We start from the raw sequence: 24052 nt of genomic DNA on the forward strand, positions 1-24052 counted from the left end.
CGATTTCATAGAAGAAGTTATTTGCACATACAGTAGGGGAAGCAGATCTTCTGTGGACACATATTGAACAAATTTTGAAGTTGTGTTACTGTGAAATTGTATCATGATGATTGTGCCTTGTTGGTAGTTTGAATACCTCTTCTTAGTTACCTTTTCCCCCAACATCACCCAAATGGTGCATCTGCACCTAATTGAAATATCCTAGTCGTGTTTTCATTCTGACTACCTCCCCCCCCCCCCCCACCAAATAATGATCAATTACATCTGGAGAAATCATCCCAAGTGAAACTTATATTGTATGGTTATTCCAAGGCGAGCTGATCAGAGTATTATAGGCCAGGAGGTAAAAGGTCATAGGTTGAGGCTAAAGTCTGCCATATTTCAATGCTCCCAATTTCTGATGAACTCATACGGAAGGATCAGACCTGTCAGAATGAATTGAAATGGGAGAAAGAGGAGGCTGATCTGCCAGTTTATTCCTCTTCTTGTGATATAATATTTCTTGTCATTCTTTAAAATGAGCATCAGGGAGTCATGAATCAAGAATTTCTGGTCTAATTTAGCTGTATTTTTGAATATAATGTATAGAAGGATCCAAGATGAGTATGGGTGCAGTTGAATGTCAGATCCCCTTCCTCCTCCTCCTCCTCCTCCCCTTCCTCCTCCTCCTCCCCTCTTCCTCCTCCTCCTTCTCTTCCTCCTCCTCTTCCTCCCCTTCCTCCTCCTCCTCCCCTCTTCCTCCTCCTCCTCCCCTTCCTCCTCCTCCTCCTCCTCTTCCTCCTCCTCCTCCTTCTCCTCCTCTTCCTCCTCCTCCTCCTCTTCCTCCTCCTCCTCCTCCTCCTTCTCCTCCTCCTCCCCTCTTCCTCCTCCTCCTCCTCTTTCTCCTCCTCCTCCTCTTCCCCTTCCTCCTCCCCTTCCTCCTCCTCCTCTTCCTCCTCTTCCTCCTCCTCCTCCCCTTCTTCCTCCTCCTCCCCCTCTTCCTCCTCCTCCTCCTCTTCCTCTGCCTCCTCCTCTTCCTCTTCCTCCTCCTCTTCCTCCTCTTCCTCCTCCTCCTCCTCCTCCTCCCCTTCCTCCTCCTCCTCCCCCTCTTCCTCCTCCTCCTCCTCTTCCTCCTCCTCCTCCTCTTCCTCTTCCTCCTCCTCTTCCTCCTCCTCCTCCTCCCCTTTCTCCTCCTCCCCTCTTCCTCCTCCTCCTCCTCTTCCTCCTCCTCCTCCTCCCCTTCCTCCTCCTCCTCCTCCCCTTCCTCCTCCTCCTCCTCCTCCTCCTCTTCTTCCTCCTCCTCCTCCTCCTCCTCCTCTTCCTCCTCCTCCTCTTCCTCCTCCTCCCCCTCCTCCTCCTCCTCCTCCTCCTCCTCCATCATCATTAATTACGAGTGTCTCCTGTCATTCCAGCAGCAGTCGAGTCCCTCTGTCTTGTCTTTGAGATGAATTTTAAATTGAATTTTGGATACTTTCATGACTCTGCAATTTCTCATCTAGGTGAGTGAGCCTTGAGTCTTTGAAGGGCCAGGGTTTTAAAGCTTTTATGTCAGGCATGTTGATAGATGGTATTTGTGATATATCGTATTCGGAACGGGATTGGATGAAGCAATTGAATATTGCTGATCCGACTGTAGTTCTGTCTACTGCTTCTAACTAGCAGTTCTTTTGTTTCCATGTTGGAAGATGAATCTGAGATATTATTTGTCTGGATAGATTCTTTTTATTAGTTGAAATGAGGTAAATAATAAAGATAGCCATTTTTCATGGTAAAGTAAAGAGAGAGATAGATGAATAAGTCAGGAAAAATAGGGTGTAGATGATGAAAGTATAGAAAAACAAAACAAAACCCACAGCTTAGTGATTCTGTAGAAAAGAAGTTAGTCACGAGAGCTGAGAATGGGAGGGGTGTATTCTTTGAAGCTGTAGGTCACATGTGAATGCATTTGTTCTTTTCCAGTGGACCTGTTGTGGTGGTAAGTGTAATCGTTCCGTCTGGCTGGTTTGTGGTCAGTGCAATAGAATTTGCCTGGGACCTGTCAAAGGACTTCTCAGAGAACCCAGGACAGTTGGATTGAAAGGAATTGAAATTTCCAGGAGACCTCTAGGAGAATAGTGTTACAGACCTCCCATACATTCTGAATTTGGAGGAAAGAATCTGAATTTTGACCCTTGAATTCCTAGCTCTTGTCTCAGTAGGAGTTTCCTATTTTTCTTGATTTCTACTTACACACACATGGGAACTGCTCTTTCTTTCCTACTTCTGAACCAAATCATCCCTATGAGTATTTTTCACTTTCAAAAATATAGAAAGGTTGGGATGCCTGGTGTTAATAAAAGTTTTGATGAGAAGATTATTTTTCTTGAGACTGAGATATCATGTAGGCCTATTTATTACAGTTTGGAAGTTGTGGCATTTGTGGCCACAGCTCTCATTGTATCAATGGCTTTCTTCACGAAATTGTTACAAAAGATGCCCAAATGGCCGACAAGGCACTCTAAAGAAATTTTGGTTTTGACGTTGCCATTTAACTGATGATTATCACTTTCACACTGAAAACTGTTAAGGATGTTCTAGTCTCTACAGGGCGTATTATTACAATCTGTCTGCTCCGTATTCAGTTCCTAGAATTCTTCACAACTTCCTGAATAGATTCTGAAACCGACTTTGCCCCAAAGACGTGAATGTTGGGTGATGATGTCATGCTTTTTTGCCATTCTTGGAAGTGATCTGGTATGTAAAGATTTAGATTCCACTAGTAGTACTATGTAACATGCTGAAACGTGTCAGATACGGATAATAGAAATGATAGTGCTTGTAGCAATCACAAATATGCATGTATAGGCCTTATGATATTCACACACTCTCACATACACATTACAAGACTTGTGTAAATCTTGGGTTCTGCATTGTGCAATACGAACTCTGAAAGCAGGAGCTGTTCCGTGAGGTATTCATGGCTTAATTTAGTCCCTTGCATGATTGTTTCTGAACGTGATGCTGCGTTTGCTTTCTACAGCTCTCTCCCCTTTATTCATGCAGAAGTCTTTTTCTCTCTCTTCCAGACTGTCAGCCTGATATCCAATTTAAAGCTCCCCTGAGGTTATTTATGTGCGTTCATCTCTCCTTCATGTGTTCTCTCATTTTTTGTTTTATTTTGTTTGGTTCAGACTCTATGGAAGTCTCCTTAATTTGTCTGTAAGGTCTGAATTTTTTGTCTCATGATAGCATGCATATATACATGTATGTGATTGAAATTTCAGTAGATTCTTATTTATTAGATAGCCACATGATTGTGACAATAACTGACATATATTGCCCCTACTTTTTTTTTTGTGTGGAGGGGGCTAGAAACAAACTGAGCTATGTTGCAGTATTTCTGCAGCTTTGTATTAATTGCATATGATAATGTTTGCATTATGCACGTTAATCCCTGTTTTTAATGGGGGAGGGGTAAGGATGAGGAAATGCAAAGCTATTTTGATTATGGGGTTAGACGCGCATTTCTGAAGCACCAAAAAACTGCAATCACAAATGTGTTTGAGCCAGAAACACATTTCTGTAGAGATGAGAAACGTAATTTAGTTGTTTTGAAGCCCATTTACTGTAAAACATGATATATTCGCGGCATGAATTTTTCGCGAATTGGAGCCGACAGCCTTTTTTGCGGCGTGAAATTTTCGCGAATTGCCACTGGCATTCAATGAATGTAGTGTAGACAAGAACTTTCGCGTGCATTTTAATTTCGCGAATCTTGGCACTCGCGAAATTAAAATGCACACGAAAATTCCTCGTTTTACAGTATAGCCAGACCTGCCCACGCCAACCACTGCCAACTACACATCACCGCTCCTCAGGTCAAGCTGCGCAGTGGAGCTGCCTAGTAACAAGGCCTCCCTCTCAACTCATGGTAGAGATTGGTAAACGCAACAACTCGAGAAATGTGATCTGAAAGGCCTTTGCAAACATTGATAGAGGGTATTTGAACTTGTTTAAACATGGGAAAGATGATAGGTGCAACCTGAATGTAACAGGTTATGTACAGGAGAGGCTGAGTAAATAAGAGTACTGGTATAACAGTGTGTGAGGAGGGCATCCCTGCCAGGTGAGGAGATTTGTCTTCAGAAAGCAAGGACTAGATTAGACTCATCCACAAAACCATGTGGGATTGAAAAATGCTGTGGGCTGCTGAGAGGGTCAAAGGTCATCTTTGACTCTGCCAGTACCACAGGTAATTATGCCATGTGAGATGTCAGTGATATTTTAAATGCAGTGCTCCTACAGGGAGGCAGATTGATGAACAACAACAGGCATACTTTGTGCACATGTACTTAGATGAGGGGTTCTTCTCGAACCAACGCGAGTGATATGCCAAGCACGCAGGACAAATTTCATGCCCTCCATCACATTAGGAAGTATGTAGTACATGTAGCTGTTGAAGATGGCATTTGCACAGATTATCTCTGGGTCTTGAAAGGAAATTACCTCAAATATAGGTAGGCAGCTCTTGTAAGAAACATCTAGTGCTGCAGACCTCGTATCTACAAAATGTCAGATGTTCAGGAAAGCCAAGAAACATGGTGGCCAAAGCAGTGTGGCGAATGGGAAAGCCTTTCCTTTGACATGCCGTGGTGGCTTCATTTTTGGAGTAAGACAGTTGGAATTTGGACAGGACATCACTTATTAATCCAAAAAAGTCATTTTCACCAAAATTGCAGATACAAGGTCTTGTCACCCCAGCGACGATACAAGTTCCCCCCATTTGTAAGTAGAATGACGTAGAAATATTACAGTTTTGAGTGTTTGTCAAGTATAAAAACACAACAACAAAACAAAACAGAGACACAAAGGCTGCATAAATACAATATTACTAAGTTCAATCATATCAAACCAGTTAATGTATTTTTGATATTTGATATTAGATCACTGATCACTGCAATTTCATGACAAACATAAGTTATACAAATATATTTTTCTTTTGTACAAATCAAAGGATTTTTTAAAAGAAAAATTATGATACAGGTTCTCAAGAAGAAAATATGTTGCATGATAAGGGAATAATTGTTCAGTTCAAATGTAGAGTAAGGAAACAAAGCTACAGTTATGGACCGAGATAATCCATTGTTTTGAGATGCTTGTAGAATAACATGTACTGTGCCCCTTATACCAATGGCTGATGTGATGTGCAAATGCAGTAGCCTTAATTTTCGGAGTGCTTGACCTGTTTGCTCAAGTTTTCTCGGCTCTATTGCTTTGTTTCTCTGCATTCATACAATGTGAATTCTCATTATGTTGATGAATGTTTCTTGACAGATGTATCATCAAATATGTACTGCTATTATTATGTGAAAGTGAAAGAATTGCCACAGTGGAACAATGTGGATGCATGGAATAATAGGAAAGTTTTAACAATAAAGGATGCCATTCAATGTATTTTCTCACAAATTGCTAGGCAAAGCGCATTAAACTCTGGTGGTTTTAAGGGAACTATTATTTTTTTTTCTAAATGCATTCTTATGTGTTTAACCACTGCACTCATTTGAAGATGTCAGGTTAGTTATCTTGTGTTCATGATGCATATGTAATGATATTTGGATATAAATATTTCTATGTGAGCATATAAGATAAGATTGTGCTTAGATGTGTCATAGGTATACACCATGCCTCATAGGACTCCATCATAGTGGTATTTTAGGAAATTAAATTTAGCTGCAAGTCACAAATGACCATTATGACAGGTATTAAAACGTCATTAGATGCTTTTGCACGCTGATGAGAGCGAACAGTCGGCGGGCAAACTGTGAAATAGATTAGCAAAGCACACATCGCTGCTGTGCATAGTGCTGTGGAGCACGTTGAAGTATGCCCCCCATCCCTGGATTCTTGATTCCTCTATCTCCCTCACACACACGCACACACACACACACGTGCGCACACACACACACACACACACGCACACACATCATGGGCGGAGTAGAGTTTCAGGGTCAGTAGATGAGTGAGATGTCACAGGATGAGACGGGAGAAGATGCGAGACGTGCCTCTCATCACCTGCATGAGAGGATGGAGAGGGGAGATGGATGCGGGTATAGCAACAGCCTGGTCTCCGCATCACTGAGTGAGAGGAGGGAGCAGCCCCACCCGGATACACTTCTCTCTGCGAGCTGTCCCGATCCACTAAAACTTAGCTTTCAGTATCAAACTTTACATGTCAGAGTATCACATTTCTTGTGTAGAAAAGAAATTCCTTGAGTTTGTCCTACATTGTAAGGGGAACATTCAGATTGTCTTTAGGAGTGTATGAAAGCACTTTAATTTCTCCTGGAGGGAAGATGGATGCATGCATAGCAACAGCCTGGTCTCCGCATCGCTGAGGGAGATGAGGGAGCAGCCCTATCTACCCAGATACATTTCTCTCTGCAACAATGCTGTCCCAATCCACTAAAACTCACCTTTCCTTATCAAACTGTAGAGTGTCAGAGTATAACATTTTTTACAAAGAAAAGAAATTCCTGGAGTTTGTCCGAAATTGTGAGTAAGGGGAACATTCAGATTGTCTTTAGGAGTGTGTGAAAGCACTTTAATTTTTCCTGGAGGGGAGATGGATGCATGCATAGCAACAGCCTGGTCTCCGCATCGCTGAGGGAGAGGAGGGACCAGCCCCACCTGGATACACAGCTTCTGCAAGCTGTCCCAATGTACTAAAACTTACCTTTCCATATCAAACTTGGATGTCAGATTATAAATCATATTTTTAACATAGAGAAGAAACTCCACATTTTATTTGGTCATATGTACATAAAATGTAGTGGATAAGGTAACATTCAGGTTGTCTTTAGCACGTGTGTAAAATCACTTTAATTTCTCCTACTACTTTTATGTTGAAGCCAATTCAGATAGTAGTTATTTAGAGTTTAAACACAAAGATGAGTTGGCCAGTATGCTATCTTGTGTAAACCCCCATACCCAGTCAATAGGTGGGTCTTCATCAGCTCGAGCTTGAAGAATAGCACGCTTTTGGGGATCAGAGAAATAAGCCCAAAGTCAGCTGAAATGTACAATCGCGTCTTCACCATCTCGAGCTTCATCGTCGTATTTATAAGCTCGATGCTGGCGCATATGCACTTAAACGAATGGTAGTGGCGCGACCACACACCGACCCAACTGCCTAGTATACGTTCCTGCGTGGTGCGCAACGTATGCAGTGCCAATGTTTAAGCTTGAGCTGATGAAGACGTGTTAAGATTAGCGTGCTATTTTGCAAATTAGCTGGCTATTCTGCAAATAAGTCCAAGATTTCTTTGGCTTATCCTCCGATCAGAATAGCGCGCTATTTTGGTCTTCATTGCAAAATTAGCAGGCTATTTTCTGATCGGGCTAATTCTTTGGATCAGAAATAGCAGGCTATTCTTCAAGCTCGAGCTGATAAAGACCCACCTACTCCCTCACCCTACCCTACCCTACCCTTCCCTACCCTACCCTACCATTCCCAATCAATTCCTAACCCACCCAGTGCACAAATAAAGAGAGATAAATCTGTAAAACAGTCACAGAGGAAAGTGAAACATGGAATATGCGGAATATCAAATATTACATATATCATTAAACTGTGATACAAATGTTGTTTACTAAAGTTCATCAAAAGAGTAGTCCACAGTAATGTGCGAATCATAATACTTTAGCCAGATTGCAGAAGGGAAAAGAGAGTACAAATCATTTGAGGATTGTTTTTCATGCCTCATTTTTTTTTTTCCTCTTGTAAATCTCATCGGGCATATCCTAGGGAAATCAGTTTGATATAAAATTTATGTATTTAACTGTGTATTAAACATGTGCATGTCAACATGCAGCTCTGTGATTAAGTTGTGTGCTTCCAATTAAACTTTGTAACAGTGCTTTATTTTGTCCCTACGTGGTATGGAAAGTATTATGCGACCTACATGTATGTGAGAAATGAGGCCTCATTGTCATAACAAGGAAAACAAAATATATCAACAATAGTATCAGTTTGATTTTTGTTATTGAATGCTTCAAGTGTTTTTCATAACACCCCCCCCCCCTTCAATTGCAAGTGTTGGGAAATGTGTACATAGTAACCCCACTAGGCAAGGAGTCTTTCAGAAGTTTGCAGAATGTGTGCATTAAAAAGACTGTATGTTTATAAATGCTGTAGTTTAACAGGATGTGTCACTGGGGGTCAGTATCTTCCTAGTGATTTTGTTTTGGATTAAAGCAGCGCTGCACACTGGCATTGGTCCAACAGTCCCTGACCAGTAAAAATCACTGTTGGACCAATAACATTTTCAGGAATGAACCAGGTAAAAATGGAAAAACTGGGTACCTACTGGTCCGACAGACAGGTCGGACCAGTAGAAAAAGTGGGTTAGTGTTCAGCCCTGCTTATAGAATAAGTGAGTTAGAGATGTGATTTCTGCATTGTGATCTTTAGCCCAAGTTGTATGTTCATCATTCCATAAAAACAAAGTTTTGCAAAATCATGATGATATATCCAAATAATTGGCAGAATATTTGTTTTATGTATGTAAAATCATTCTCTGTACAAGGAAACGCTTGACAAGTAAATTATACAAATGTATATGAACCAATTTCATGATGTAAATTCACGCTCTTCTCTCTTTTGTATTCGGAACATGTTGTCTTTCATTGCATTGATTGCAAATTTGTGGTAGATATTGTTTGCAACGTTATGAATGAATCAATTAGTGTTGGCTGTGTACAAGTGTATAAGTGTGTGTGCACGCATACATACTTTTTGTGCATGCGTGCGTTTTAGGTACGGGAAATGTGTTGTTCTGTTCTCAGTGGACATGTCACCAGGGCCCTGTTTTATGAAGAGTTAAAATTGATTATAAAGTTGGTTTCAACTATAAGTCTATGGCAACCTGTGTGGTAAGGAAATTTAAAATCGATTTTATCTTTTGATAAAACGGGGCCCAGGTACGTGAAGACCTTTCTTTTCTATCACAATGTTCCATCTCTTGATGATGCCCCTCGTACCATACGAGCAGTGCACCAGTTGTCATGGAAACAATGTGATGATGCGGGATGAGTATGCTGGCAAGCAGATGCAATGAATAGCCGGCGTGTTTCGAACTTGTCGAGAGGTTTCCCCCTAATGGCTACAGCCTTCTGTTGATTGCGAAGTGTTCTGTTTTTAGCTTTCCAACATGGTTGAACAGCAGCGTTGTATTGTGGTGCAGTCACCATGCACATTACTTGTTAATTAATGTAATTGCTCTGCTACTACAAGCGTATTGTGTGTTTTCAGAGCTGAGTATTAATTTAAAGCCTGTGCATAATTTGTGAAATTAAGAGGAAATTATTTCCAAAACTTCCAGAACATTTGCCCCTTTGTCAAAGTACATATAGAATGCCTAGATTTTGACTCATAGATTTTTAGCCAATTTCACTATTGCCGTAAACCAGTGACATTGCAGGTCACATATACAGGCATATTTGATGTGGTACATTCTCCTTTCTCTTTAGCATATTATGACATTGATCACATAACTTGATGACACATACATGACGGGACTTCGATGCAATCAAATATTCAAATGTATGTATGTATACCTGTGAGTTCAATTTTGTACATGTGTGTGGGAAATGTTGGTAACAATAAATATGCTTCTTGCAACTGTACAGGTAATGTTTAGGAAGTGTTCACCAAGAATCAGTGCTATCATGTTGCAGTAGTTTGTCACACCGTGCACATCTTATTAGATGTGCGATGTATGATGTTGAAGTATGCGGATGCTCGGCATATCTTCACAAAGGCATGGGACCTAGTTTTTTGCAAGCGGCTCCTCTGATCTTCCCCATTGATTTCCCACCCCACCCTATTGTATTCTGTTGTAATGACATTGCGCGTTGTTGTTGAATATTCTTCCTACGAGCCAATTAGCTGAGCCAGGGCAAATGAGGTTAATTATTGTTGATTACAATGCCTTATATCAGGTCCACTTAAGCCTTTGTGTACCAAGAGATCTACAAGGTTAGTGCTGAGATGCCCGACATGGTTGCTTGCTTACCCACCAGTGTGAGGACTTGTCTACCTTTTATTCTGGCAGTGGCAAAGTAAAAGAGAGAAGGAGGTGCATTAGAGAATAATACGCTCATTTGGGTGCTATTATCTGGACAGCTCTTACAACGTGCTGTACGATAGGTATGACAGCAATGATTTGAAGATTTGCAGGTGTTGGATGAGTTAATGGTTGGTATCTTGAAGAGATTTTTTTTTTTTTTTTTTTTTTTTTTTTTGACGGAAGAGCTCTAATTATTTCCTTCATTGCTTGTTCATTTCAATTCCAGGGACATGTTTGAAGTGGTCATGAAATAACTTGGAAATGTTGTAATGAATAAAAGAGAATGCAGGAGTGTACGAACAGAAACCCACCTCACCACAAGAGAATTATCCACCAAAGGGTAGTGTGGTGATATTTTTGTGTTATTACACAGATGGACAGACAAACGGACAGATGCACAGCCAGCTACATACATCAGTCTACAATGCATAGCAAACAACAATCATTTCACTTTTCATTTTGTTTTATCCTTTTGATTTTTTTTTTTTGACATCATGGATCACCCATGCTCACAACTGCAGAACGCTTCTGCTTTGCTACCCTTATGGAACTCAATCAATTGTGTTACTCTAGCATGGTTCCTCGTTGTCTTTTGAGCCATCAAGTTATACACACCGTCAAAGATCCTACGGAAGGGTGACCACAGCTCTTGACCTTTGTTCAGAAGCAGGGAACTCCAACTGTCACTTTCTTTACTACAATGCAGTACTCCTACACAGATTAGGTTGGACTGCAATAGGTATCGTAGCTCATTAACGGATTTGTTATTGGGTTTTTTTTTTATTCACTCTTGTAATCACATACGATGATATGAAATACAATGTACTTTACCATTTGTTATAATTCATACCGGTAGGCCTATGTCATGCATATTTGTACCCTTTAGGGCTCTTTACACTTGCAAATTTTTGCTTAGTCCCGCACCAACAGTGGGGCTAAGGGGGGGGGGGGGGCCTTAGCCCCACCATTGGTACCGGACTTTCCTTAGCCCACTTTCTGTTTACACTTGTTTTTGCGAAAGTGGGCTAGCCCCACCGATAGTCCCGTACTATCTGGCCCTGCAAAATAGCAGGGTTAGCACCGCAATTGCGGTGCCAAGCAAGCGAGTGTAAACAGAACGAAAAAATAATCCGGGCTAAGCGATGGAGACGAAGTCCGACCCCCCACTGACCAATCAGAAACGAGGTAATCAAGTGCTGCCGGTGCGTGCGTGTACTTGCACAGTGCACAGCGTAATCATGAATATTCATATGGTTTGGAAAGTACGGGGCTGAGAAATACGAGTGTAAAAAGGTCAGTTTTCTCCTTAGCCCAGGACAAGAGCTTAGTACGGGATTTATTGTGTAAAAAGTGTAAAAAGCTGAAAAAATTGGTACGGGACTAACGATAGTCCTGGGTCAGAGAAAGTACGGGGTGAACACAAGTGTAAAAAGGGCTTTTGATGTCTTCCACTTCTGCCCCCCATCATCTGCCCCCCCCCCCTTTTTACTTCCCCTTTCACCCTGTAATTCTTTACTTTTTGCCATTCTTTCCATGCTTCCTGTCCGTTGTTTTCTTCACCTGTAACGGAGCTCGACACAAACTTTTTCATTTGGTGGTCTGTTCGGGTCACTGAGAAAATCTATAGTTATGGAATTTTGGTGGCCCCCAAAAAGAAATGTATTTGCCCCAAATGATAGGAAACAATCCATTTTGAATCTTAGCTGCCATATTGAGCCACTAAAAAGATAACCATGTTAGAAATTTGGTGGCCTGACAGCAATTTTTAGTGGCCCCAGGCCAGTGGGCCACTGCTAATGTCGGCTCTGCTATAATCCTCTTCTTTCTTCCCACTCTTGTACCTTTATCTTCTAAGTTCTATCTTCTTCCTCGCCCCTTTTTCTCCTTCATCCTTTTCCACTCTCCTTTCTTCTTCCCCTTCCTCTTCCAGGATCTTTTTCCTCCCCCTCTCCTAGTCCTCAAGTTCTTCCCCCTTCTCCACAATTACCCTATAGGAGAGTACATTTTTGGCCTGGTGGTTCTAGTAGGAGCAGTAGACCTGCATACCACTCTTGATTGGCCCTAGAGGAGCTAGAAAGGTCAGGGCTAAGTGATGAACACAGTGATCATTGGGGAAGCCTTGGGGTGTTGCTATCTGATGCACACGTAAGAGACCACAAAAAACATCTTAGGGAGGAGTCATACGGCACTGTTGGTATCTGTGGTGGTGGTGGTGGTGGTGGTTGTGAAGCAATACTTATTTATCTAATTTTTTTTTTTTAGGTATCATCGCCATTCCAAACAAGTTGTAGATATTTTCCAGTGATAGATAAACACACCTGTGTTAACTTTCATTGTTAGAAACACCAGTAGAAAAACAGAAAGAGCAATTTGAAATGCATATCTGCGAAAAATTTCTGCCACTGCCTTTCTGAGAAGTAGTTAAACGCAAAACCATTTACAATGTGTTTACACTGTATATTGTTCCTCAGATGACCAGAACTTCCTGGACTGAACAGCACAAAGCAGCTGTGCAATGACAACCCCAGAATCGCGATTATGTCATTTGTAGATAAATGCATCACCACGAGAAATATGTTTCCAACCATGTTTGTATGCACCTTTTGAAACACGCTTTGAAATGCCTTAGGTACATTAGGACATTGATACAGTTTTTAAAGGACTGTAATTATCTAATTTTAGAACAAGGCCAAGGAGAAGGAACACAAGCCTATGAACTAGTGACTCATATGAATTAAGTTAGATAATTTTACTTTTGCTTTTGACATCGGCTGCATTTATCTAAAAATCTTCTGGGGCAGAATCATGATCTTACACGTGTTTGAGGCATTTTCAGGGTTTGACAAATGCAACCGTGTTTTCAAACACGTTTAGAAACGCCGTTTTGAAACGCCTTTCAAAGGGTGTTTTGAAACGCGATTGAGACCACGATCACTGTTCTGTGAGTAGATAAACGCAATGAAGTTTTGAAACGTGTTTATATCTCAAGGTCAAATCCCAGCTGTTTCTGGTTGTGCTCTCCACCCATTATTTGTGTGTGACTGATGAGGCATGTTTGGTGGTACACAGTTGACCTTTACTTCCCTGGTCAAACGGCGCAAAGCAACACTTGAATTGCAGTTGTATGATGGTTAGATAAACGCTGCACCCCGAGAATCGCGTTCCAAACCACGTTCGCAAACACCATTCCAAACGCGTTTTGAAACATGTTTCTCTCTCAAGTTCGATAAACGCAGCCCTAGAGCAGTGCACTGTCCTTAGTGATGCATTCTTGTACTTTCTTCTGGTCTGTAGGGATTTAAAGAGGTCATAGTTTCAGCTCACTTACCAATCAACTGTTAGTAAATTTCCAGGAAGTCTTCCACTGAGAGGGGGGTTCCTTGACATTCCCCCAACCATCGGTAGTGTTACTCAACAAAAATTGAAGCAGGGTACCAGTGGATGTAAGACTTCTGTTTGCACACTTGAGTGAGCACATCTCTTTGCATCATACTGACATAAGATCTCAGGATTAATCTTTCCCATTAGTACAAGAATGCAGTATCCTGAGCAGAGTTCAGCAGGAAGAACTGAAAAGAATTGGAAAATGGAATTGCAAGAAGTTGGTTTACTGGAACAGCAAATATGAAATATGAAAATGTGCATATCTACCAAAGCTCTGTGGTTTTGCTGTCTGGCTCCTTGCAAAATTGACTGTTTCTTCATGTCTTGACAAATAAATGTAATACACTCCCTGGGCCCTGATTCATAAAGCTGTTCGTAAAGTTACGCACAACTTTACGAACGACTTAGATGTGGCAAGCCATGTGGGTTTCCTAATCATTGTTAATTTCAGTAGCTAAAGTTGAAGTTTGCAGATGATAATGATTATTCTTATGTGTCAACACATGTTTTCAGTTGAATGTGTATTTGTGCCTTAGTGTAGATGAAATATTGACATTGAGTAGTACTTTGTTAAAAAAAAGAAGAAAAAATGGGCACACATATTGGCACTTCATATTCCAGTCGTTCATAAAGTCATGTGTAACTTTACATATCGGTACTAATAGCTTTATGAAACAGGGTTCTGGTTTGGGAATTCTTGCCTAGTCAGAGATGCATGAAGCATTCAAGTACACGTACATCTCTGCTGACTGCTCCAAGGATTCTTCCTGATAGTGATGTGTGATTTTTGAAGCTCAGCATGATATGGGTTCTGTGATTGCATTGTGATGTTAATATTGACAGTGCTCCGTACAATATATAGTTTTTTTTTCACTTGGGTATGAAATGAGGTTCAGCAACATTCTCTGAGATTGCACACACACACACACACACACACACACACACTAAGTTGTGGAACCCATGCCTCAATATTAGTGATGACAATTTGCTCCCACTTGCATCTTGGCGTCACTATTTTAAAAAGGATTCCAGGATGGGGTCAGAACCACACCTATCAGTCTACAAATACCCACAGTTTACTTCCATATCTGATGTTATTCTTTTTGTTCCCATTGTATCTAATCAATATATCTCCCTGTTCTCTCTCTCTCTCTCTTCCTCTGCCCCACCCCCTCTGCCCCACCCCCTCCTCTCTGGTCCATCTCGCCTGCAGCCTGGGCACTCATCGCAACAGCCACTCCTCGGGGGAGGAGAAGGAGTCCTCCCACCCGGACAAGCAGCCCTCCAATACCAGGCAGGCCACGCAGGAGATAGCCCCGCCGCCTCCGCAGCCCACCGAGCCCTCGCCCACCATCCGGCAGGAGCAGCCCGTACCCGTGGCCCAGCCGTCCCCTTCTCCCGGCAAACCGCCGCCGGATAAGTCCTCCCTGCCTTCGGGCCCTGCCCTCCCAGACCTCGCCCTGTACGACAGCGAGGTTCGCAACATGCTCCTGGGCCGAATAGCGTCAGTCAAGTGCAAGCTGAAACCGAGGATGATCAGGATATATGTGAACGCTTCTCACGAAGGTAATCTTTATAGCAAGGTGTGTTAATGACCTTGGTGGTCCGATTGTATCAGTCTTCATTGGCTGCCTACCAGGGTACATTTGAAACCATGAATAGTGCCCGTCAGCCACATGCCAGCGAATATGTGCATTAAAGTGTGCGCTCGTCAGGAACATTAGGGACTTTTTGATTTGCACGTTGAGCCAGGGGTCACCCTGTTATGACATAGTTTTTACGTACTGCACATGCGCGAGTGTCGACCCTCGGCTCATCGCACAAATTTTGAACGTGTTAACCCCGGTTATCACCGTCTACCCAAATCGGTTGCGCCGCGCTCAACCCACCGTATCTATGACGTCACACTCCTCTCGCGATAGACGAAAATCGTGCGAAAGGGCACGATGACTCTCGGGGAAATCCGTGCTCAGTTCACCTGTTTTCCTTTTTCTTTCGAGAGAATATTGATATTCTAATTACATGAAAGCTCATGATCTTGATACGTCACAGCAGCAGCGCTGACATACAAATTACAGCCTCTGGTACCTACTTTATTTGCCCGCTTTCACTGTTTCGCACTTTGCAACTGCATACAGTAGTCCCACACATCCATTTACACGTAATGCTGTACACAAACAGATCTTGGTGCTTTTGGCCTAGTGCAGCAGTGCATTTACCTTGTATTCTTACCATGCATCATGTTTTAAAATCCACATAATTCCTCCCAGGATACGCATCTAGTCTAAGACAAAATAGATATTACAAGTACAGAAACAAGTCACAAATTCCGCATAATAAATATGCACGCAAGGCACAGGTTGCCTCCTGCACACGCCATGAGATGTGACCCCGGTGCCCGAAATCGAAATGTGTTTTAGCAGCGGGTCAACGTACAGACGTGACGCCTTGACGTACGGTTGCGCTTGGCATCACAACCCTCTCGTTCACCCAATCGAAAACTCCCTATTGACTCCAGTCAAGATTCTTTCACTCTCTGTGTGCGTACATAGAGATCAGTTGATAGAAGCTGTACACAATTCGTTTTGGGAAGTCTCGAATAGATCTGAACCTGACCCACCTTCCCACTCCATGAATTCCCATGCTATGGGGTCTGTCATCATTTCACACCCAGAGTCAGGGCTATCATATGTGTGCAAATGTTGAAGAATTTTCAAATACAGGTCTTTATGCCAGACCTCCCAGCCATTCGAGATTTGGAGGAAAAAAAAATCTGAATTTTTACCATTTCCAGCTCTTATTCCAATAGAAGTTTCCTATTTTTCGTGTAATTTTACTGCACACTCCAGATGGGAACCGCTCATTCTTTCTTACTTTTGAGCCAAGTCATCCCTATTTTTTTCAGTCAGAAAAGTTGGGAAGTCTGGTTAGGCACAGCTGAATAAATTTTTTTGTTAGAACATGATGCCACTGAAAGTGTTATTTTGATGCGAAATATACTGGTATATTTTGCATGATTTGGCTGCAAGTTGCATGCATCTGTACATTTTTTATTTCATTTGAAACTTACATTTCCATGAATTGCTCTGCCAGATAAACACACCCACTTTATGAGTTGGGATATTGAGTGGCTTCAAAAGTTGATCATAAACAGCAGAATGTAATAAAGTTGTTGTTTATATCTAATGCAGTTTAGCTATTCAGAGGGTCATTTACTGATTCTAATGGTTCTGATGATAACAACTTATGGCATAGAAGTGACTTGATGAATATTAGGGAAGAACTTTCTTGGATACTTTATTTCACATACCACTTTCAGATATAAATGTGCTAAATCTCATAGATGGAGATGCGAATCAAATTTTGTAGTTTTGTTAAGGCTTAGCAGAGATGAGGACAGTTAAATACTCTGACGTTAGCTGTCACCTTTGATTGATTCATGATATGACATAATCAAAACAAAACGGTTGATGAAACACAAGCAAGACATTTTACTTAGATAGAGTAGGCAGTGTGCCCATCACAAGTTGATGACTGATTTAGAGCTCATCTCTAATTTGTGCAACTCCAGAGAAGTGGGCCAGCCGGGTCCCAGAGATGACATATTTGGTGCACTTGACATTTGCATGGCAGCTTTGACCTGCACTTTTGAAGGAGCTGTTAAGGATGCAGCGGGCAGACATGGAACATATCGTACGAATGCTGTACAGAGTATATCATATTCTGCCTGGTGTGACCCCTTGTAGAATTGCAGCGCCGTCGTTGAGAGAGAGCATGGTCGGCTGTGTCACATGTGCGCTTTCCATTAATCAGCCGAGTTGGAGAGGAATTTCTCTCCGAGCCCCTCACATCTCAATCTTGCTGGGGTCTCCCCCTGCAGTGGATGAGGTGCTGCTGATGCTGCTACTGACAGGACCAGCTGCCAAAACAGGCTGCGCCCCATTTTGGCGTACGATGGTGTGGCTGCATATCTACATTCATGCACAAGGAGTCTGAACAGTTGTTGTGAGTGTGGAATGCAAATTCACCCCCATATATCAGAATATAAGAATGTCACATTGTCTGTTAATGACAAAAGCAAAACAAAACAAAAGCAAAAAGAAACAAAAAAGGAATTGGATTTTTGGAGGGAATTGAAGAGTAGGGGTGATATTCACACAAATATGTTGCAAGATTTTCAGGACATGTATCACACAAATTTTATCAAAAGTTTTTTTTTTTTTTCTGAAAATTATCTAGCAAACCTCCTTAAAATCTTGATGTGATTATTTTGATTTCTAGATTTTCAAATCTCGACCATACAATGTTTTTTTTTTTGTTTTTTTTTGCAGCAACAAATTTGTCTCCCCACTAAGAGTAGTGAATGCAGCCATCAAAGACCATGAATTGGTTCGCTGACCCAAGCAGTTATTCTGCAGCATCCATTGTCCAGCACCATTTAAGTTTCATCAAAAATTGATGTTCGAAATCAAATCTGGCAATCAAGTAATAAATGCAAGTCGTGTTACTGTGGCGATCTATTGGCTGAAAGCCATAGGGCGTGCAATTTTGTCACGCTTCAATTTCAAGCATACAGTATTATACATTGTATGCCATATATTTAGCTACATGTAGTCTACTTTTTCACGAATTGGAACTTGCCAACCATTTCGCGAGTGATTTAATTCATGATAGTGGAGTACAGTATTAATGAACAGAGAAATGTATGCATGCATGGCACATTCATTTCGAGATCAGTTTTAAAGGACAAGTTCACCTTTATAAACATAAGGATTGAGAGAATGTAGCAATATTAGTAGAACACATTATTGAAAGTTTGAGGAAAATCGGACAATCCGTTCAAAAGTTATGAATTTTTGAAGTTTTTGTGCAGTAACTGCTGGATGAGAAGACTACTGCAGTGTATGAATAACTTAGATGTCACAGGCATACAACAATATAAGGAAAATATAAAGAGAATTTCACAAAATTTCATCTTTTTAAAAAAAAGTGCACATTCCCTTGACTCGTTACCGACATATGTTATTGGTAATATTATTCCCCCTGCCTTTAGAAAGAGGCAAGTCAAGTGGTCTTTTATTATGCGAAAAAAATGAAAATATGTTGAATGTAATACATTTTCTTTATACTGTTGTACGCGTATGACTCACAAGCTGCAGTAGTCTCCTCATCCAGCAGTTCCAACACAAAAATTTTAACAATTCATAACTTTTGCATCGATCGTCCAATTTTCCTCAAAGTTTCACTGATGTGTTCTACTAATATTGCTGCATTCTCTCAATCCTTATGCTTATGAAGGTGAACTTGTCCTTTAATAATTTTGCTTGTTAAATTCACAAATAACACCTGACTCGCGAAATTTGCAAAAATAAAAGCTTCAAGAAATATGACGTATACGAAGTCTCCATGAAGCAAGTTCCTGTTCTGGTGATGGGGTTGGTGTAGAAAGCCTGCCTATTGTGACATGTACAATGAATATGATGAGCATGCTTTTTCAGTGTCTACCATGATGCTGTTTTGGAAGACCGAAGTGTGTTTAGTCACTTTGCCATTGAGTGAAGACTCTGATTTCACCCTTAGTGAAGTTGGAAAGGTTACAATTCTCACTCATTTCTGCCGAGCTATTGATCAGGAGGATGCGGATAAACTAGTAGCAGTTTTTTTGTTGGGCTTGAACTGTAGCTTGGGACACCATGTATGTTCTTTAACTTTCCTTTACCCAAGGCTAGAGTGAGCCATTGTCTTTTTCTAATGCCTGTCTTAACCCATATCAGGGCAATTACCTCCACCTCCCCCCCCCCCCCCAGCTCAATACTGGTTAGTAATAAGGTTAGTGTAAAGATTAGAGTTAGGGTTAGGTTTAGGGTGAGAGTTTGGGTTAGGGTTAGGATTAGGGTTAGGGTCAGGGGAATGGGCTGGAGTAATTGTCCAGGGTTAATTGCCCTAGACCTGCCTTGACCCATTGAGGATGGACTGATTTTGCTGTAGCATGCATTTCCCATTGACACCTGCCTGAGTATATTCAGAACTAGTCTTCAACGGGTTAAGGGGTGTGTTGGGCATAATGTTAAATCCCCCCCCCCCCATTTCCATCCTCAAAACAAAGAGATGAAAAGGGGAAAAATACCAACCACTCAAGGGGATCATCAGTGTGGGAAAACTATCTCTAGTTGTAAGAGTGAACACCATAACCACCCATTCCTTGTGTAAGAACAGTAAAGTATTTTATTGTTAGTCTTTTGTTTTTTTTTTATTAAGTTGTGGTTATACCCACTGCTACACTGCTTGTGACATCTTCGTTTTATAAGGTCATGATTCAGACTTAAACAGTTGCTCAGTTGTATATCCATAGGTCAAGGCCAATGTCTATACAAGGGAGTTAAACTAGAGGCTTCTTTGTGGTCCTGATAATGAGTATGAACTATTTATCACTGCAGACTCATCTAGTGGGTTGCAGAGGCTTTGATGATTAATGACATAGTATTAATAACTACTGAGCTGTTCTGTTCTTGTATGGAATGAACTTGTCCTGGTTATAAACATATTGAGGCTCCAGCCTTCATTTAATAGTGAACACTAGTGCAACGTTCACTTGGTTGCATAAATGCTAAAATTTCATGTGTGTGTTGTTGGGGGGGGGGGGAGGGGAAGTGAAGTAATGTTACAATGACAACCTATGTATCAATCCTCACCACACCCAGTATGGGCTGAACATTGCCAAAGAGCACTTGGCTTTAGCAGAGGTCCTTACCCAGGGTAGCAAGCCCTTTTTCGGGTCTAGGGCAATTACCCCCTGGACAATTACCCCAGACCCTTCCCCTGACCCTAATCCTAATCCTAAACCTAATCCTAACCACAACCCAAACTCTACCCCTAAACCTAACCCTAACCCTAATCTTTACTCTAACCTTATCACTAACCAGTATTTAGCGGGGGTAATTGTCCTCCAGGGGTAATTGCCCTGATACACCTTTAAGTATCCATATCAAACTATAGTATGGGCTGAAAGTTGCCAGAGATCAGAGTGTTTCTTCCTTAGTATAGGTCCTAAAGCCAAAGCAGCAAGCCCTTTTTCTGACAAGGAAAACATGTTCCTAGAATTCACAACCAAGTCATGAGCCTACAACATAGCAAGGCTTTCGGACTTTATGTAACAACTCTCTGATGCTGTCTCTGGTCTCTGAAACTGGTTTAATTCCTAGAAAAAGACTGTGGTGTGCCAGTTTCTATTTAAAGAGAAAACTGAACTGAACTAAAAAAAAAAAAAAAGAAAGAAAAAAAAAAGCCTCTTGGAGTGTGAGCTCCATGATGACTGGAAAAGGACAGTTGTGTATTCAGTAATATTAAAAGAAAAAAAATAATGAAATCTGTCTCCGGCAGTTTGTATGCTCCTAATTGCACGCAGAAATCCTGAGTGCATGTTGCCTAGAATAGCTTCCCACTTCACACTCCTTGGCATGCCTTCTGAAAATCCAGGTCACTCGAGTCCCTACCAATTTCTACAATTTGCATGTTTCCGACAGACTGCAGCAACCGTGGAATGAGCAGATCTAAATCGGCTGGACTTCAGTGAAGATATGGTGTTATTCCACAACAAAGGAAAATAATTTTCAAACAACAATAGATTTATAATGTACTCTGACATGAAATACCACAAAGATTGGAACAGTCATTCCTCTCGGATCAGTTGGTATCCATTCCCTTTAACCCGTTGAGGACGAGTCTCGAGTATACTCGGGCAAGTGTCTATGAGAAAAGTGTGTTGTATAGTAAAATCAGTCAGTCCTCAACGGGGTAAAAGCAGAGCTGTTATGGCATCATGAGTAATACTATGGCATGGATTCTCCCCTCTCTCACCCGCCGGTCAGTCATGTCCATCCTGTCCATCTGGTAAATTCAAGTGGACATGACCTGGGATTGTTGGCATGTAGTAGAGTATCGCAAGAGATTTTATTTTTTTTTTCATTAGAGCCAGTTCACCCTCTATACGAAAGAGGCCATTTTATTGGGACTACAGCTAAGTTCTAGATGATTTCATTATGTACAGGGAGATGGGTACAACAGAATATTGAGCTGCTTTTTGAACTCATCAAAAGTGGTTGTCAATGTGATCAAATCTGTGGGAATACATAGGGTTAAGTTCACAACAATGCAGAGTGGTAATCGATGTCACAAAAATGACGACATGAAAAAATAACATTGTATCATAGGGAAGTCAGTGCACCGGAAAGAAGTGAAATGCATTAAAAACATTCGGACCCACTATCTGCAATGAATTCAGACTGGACACACAAATAAAGCTATTGCAGTGAATAAGGGCAGGCAGACCACTTGCTTTCGTACGGAAGAATTTTCCACAGCTTGCCCGTGCTCTGTGGAGAAAGAGATGTTCCATCTTCGGTGCACTTCATATCAGAAGCAAACCAATCTGTAGATTACAAGTAGCACATGGTCAAGCATGACAACATGTGCATCAAAACCTCTAGAAGGAATGTGGGGAATCTTCAGAGGGAAACACCAAACAGATGTGCACACATCTGTGCAAAGTGCTCTGCAGGGAATTCTAGATAGTTAAGCTGCTTGTACTGACTGTGTAAATTTGAATGATCTGGTCAGTGGATCACAGTTAGCTCTGGTGTAATACCTACATCTGTATATGTGAACTTCTGACGCTCTGAAGAAAAGAGTGAAGGAGGGGGGCAGTTATCACTTGTGCAAAGTGTCACAATTGTGCAGTGATCTTGATTAGTAGGCTCCAGCTGTGATTACCGTGATGGGACGGACCATCTTGGCGGTAAGACAATTGAGACTGTGTAATTTGTGACTCTAGTTTTAGAATGGTCAATCACTAAATAATTTCTCTATTTATATTCATTTTGCTTGATTTAAGAAGTGGAACTGCTTGACAATTTTCAGTGGCTATGATTTTTCATTTTTTGATGACGGGAGGACAGTACTACCACCTGTTTGATTACCTCTCTGATGCCCTAGAAATGATGCCAAGGTACTGATCCTCTTCATCCCCTGTCCTAGTTTTTGAATTTAAGACATCATGGTGGTAATTTGTCGATTCAGCTTATGAGCTTCTCGTCTCGAACAATCGTAGGGAACGTAAAATCGGCAGCGACATCTGGGGACTGGACAAAGAGTTTAATCCCCTCTCCATCCCTCCGACACTTTAACCGTTAAGACAGAGAGAGGGAGAGAGCATGCTCGCGAAGAGACCTGGTTGCTGGTCATTATGTATGCGTCAGGCACCTCGCTGCCCGTTGCGGACAAGTAGAACGGGGGGCGTCATGCTGCGCTGACGAAGGGAGAGGGTGGGGGAGGCTGTGGGGGATGGCGAAGCCCGATGGACGAGCAGGTGTGGCCATCGCCGGAGAGAGCAGTCGCAATTTGGCGACCCGAGATAATGCCGTCATGCCACTCTGACTCCGTACCGACTCATCCATCACAACGAAGGGGGCTTCTCATTGCATTGCGACTGATCTGGGAAAGCAAACCATTTGGGCGGGTGGGGGGAGGGGGGAGTGGGGGAGGAGGGAGTGGGAGGGGGATGGGGATGTCTTTTAGGCAGCTAATCTCAGTCAGACATGTGCTCTTCATCCATCCTAACCCTTTGGAGACTGGTTCTGAATATACTCGGGCAGGTGTCTGTGAAATACAAGTGTTATAGCAAAATCAACTAGTCCTCTATGGGTTAAAAGAAGAAGAAGATTGATTTTATCAAATTTTGACCACAAAATACTGGACTTTTGAGCAAATGTTTAGCTCTATTCTATTACAGCCAGGATTTACAACCCCCTTCCAATTTATTGATAGTACTCTGACTACAATAGACTACAATAAATGCTGTTTGAAATGCATAACCTTGTAATTCAGGTCACTTGACAGCACAGGCCATTAAAGGCATTCTTTCTTTTTATTATTTATGAGCAGAGAGTATTCAAATTTTCATTATGAGATTTATCATTTATTGCTTGCCTATCTGTAAACTTGAGGGTTGGCGAGTTCTGTAGTTCTGTGGTGCGGCATATGAAATATGATAAGAGGAATGGAGAGGGGTGGGGAGTTTGTGCATTTTTGGGGGTTTCAGTTGAATGAAAAACAAAAGGCAAGTATAAAAGCTTGACATTCCTCATCCCTATGCAACCATAGCATGTGGAAGGCATTGTTAGCTTCCAATACCATGGTATTGACTCCACAATGCAATTAAATATATTTTGCTTGTTTTTTTCTTCCTCCATTGTTTAGGTGGGGGGATGGGGAGGGAATAGTAAGTGGGTGAGAAAAGGGTACATATTTTTTTTTATGTCTCCGTTTGGTTGAACTTATCAACTTTATACTTTATACTTTGTTGTGACATTAAATTCAGTGCAGTGAGAAACATATGAAGTGAGGTAGAGAGAGAGAGATTGAGCAAGAGAGATGAAGAAAGAGAAAAGGAGATATATATGTAGTATTAAGGTAGGGGAGAGATACAGAAAGCAAGAGAGGTAGAGATGGAGATACAACATTGGAGGAGTAGATGAAGGCATAGAGGGATATGATGAGTATATATATCAGTGCCTTCCTCTGCAAAA

At 41.6% G+C, this 24052-nt stretch overlaps 1 protein-coding gene across 1 annotated transcript in view; it reads left to right on the top strand.

Annotated features, from left to right (window-relative positions):
• Nucleotides 1-24052, top strand: part of LOC140232643 (NACHT domain- and WD repeat-containing protein 1-like) — a 126773-nt gene that overhangs the window by 79059 nt on the left and 23662 nt on the right. The window contains exon 2 of the mRNA XM_072312744.1: nucleotides 14683-15035. Coding sequence (XP_072168845.1) covers nucleotides 14683-15035 — 353 coding nt within the window. The remainder of the gene's footprint in view (nucleotides 1-14682; nucleotides 15036-24052) is intronic.

The sequence above is a fragment of the Diadema setosum genome, chromosome 9 (assembly GCF_964275005.1).
Source record: "Diadema setosum chromosome 9, eeDiaSeto1, whole genome shotgun sequence".
NCBI lineage: Eukaryota > Metazoa > Echinodermata > Echinoidea > Diadematoida > Diadematidae > Diadema > Diadema setosum.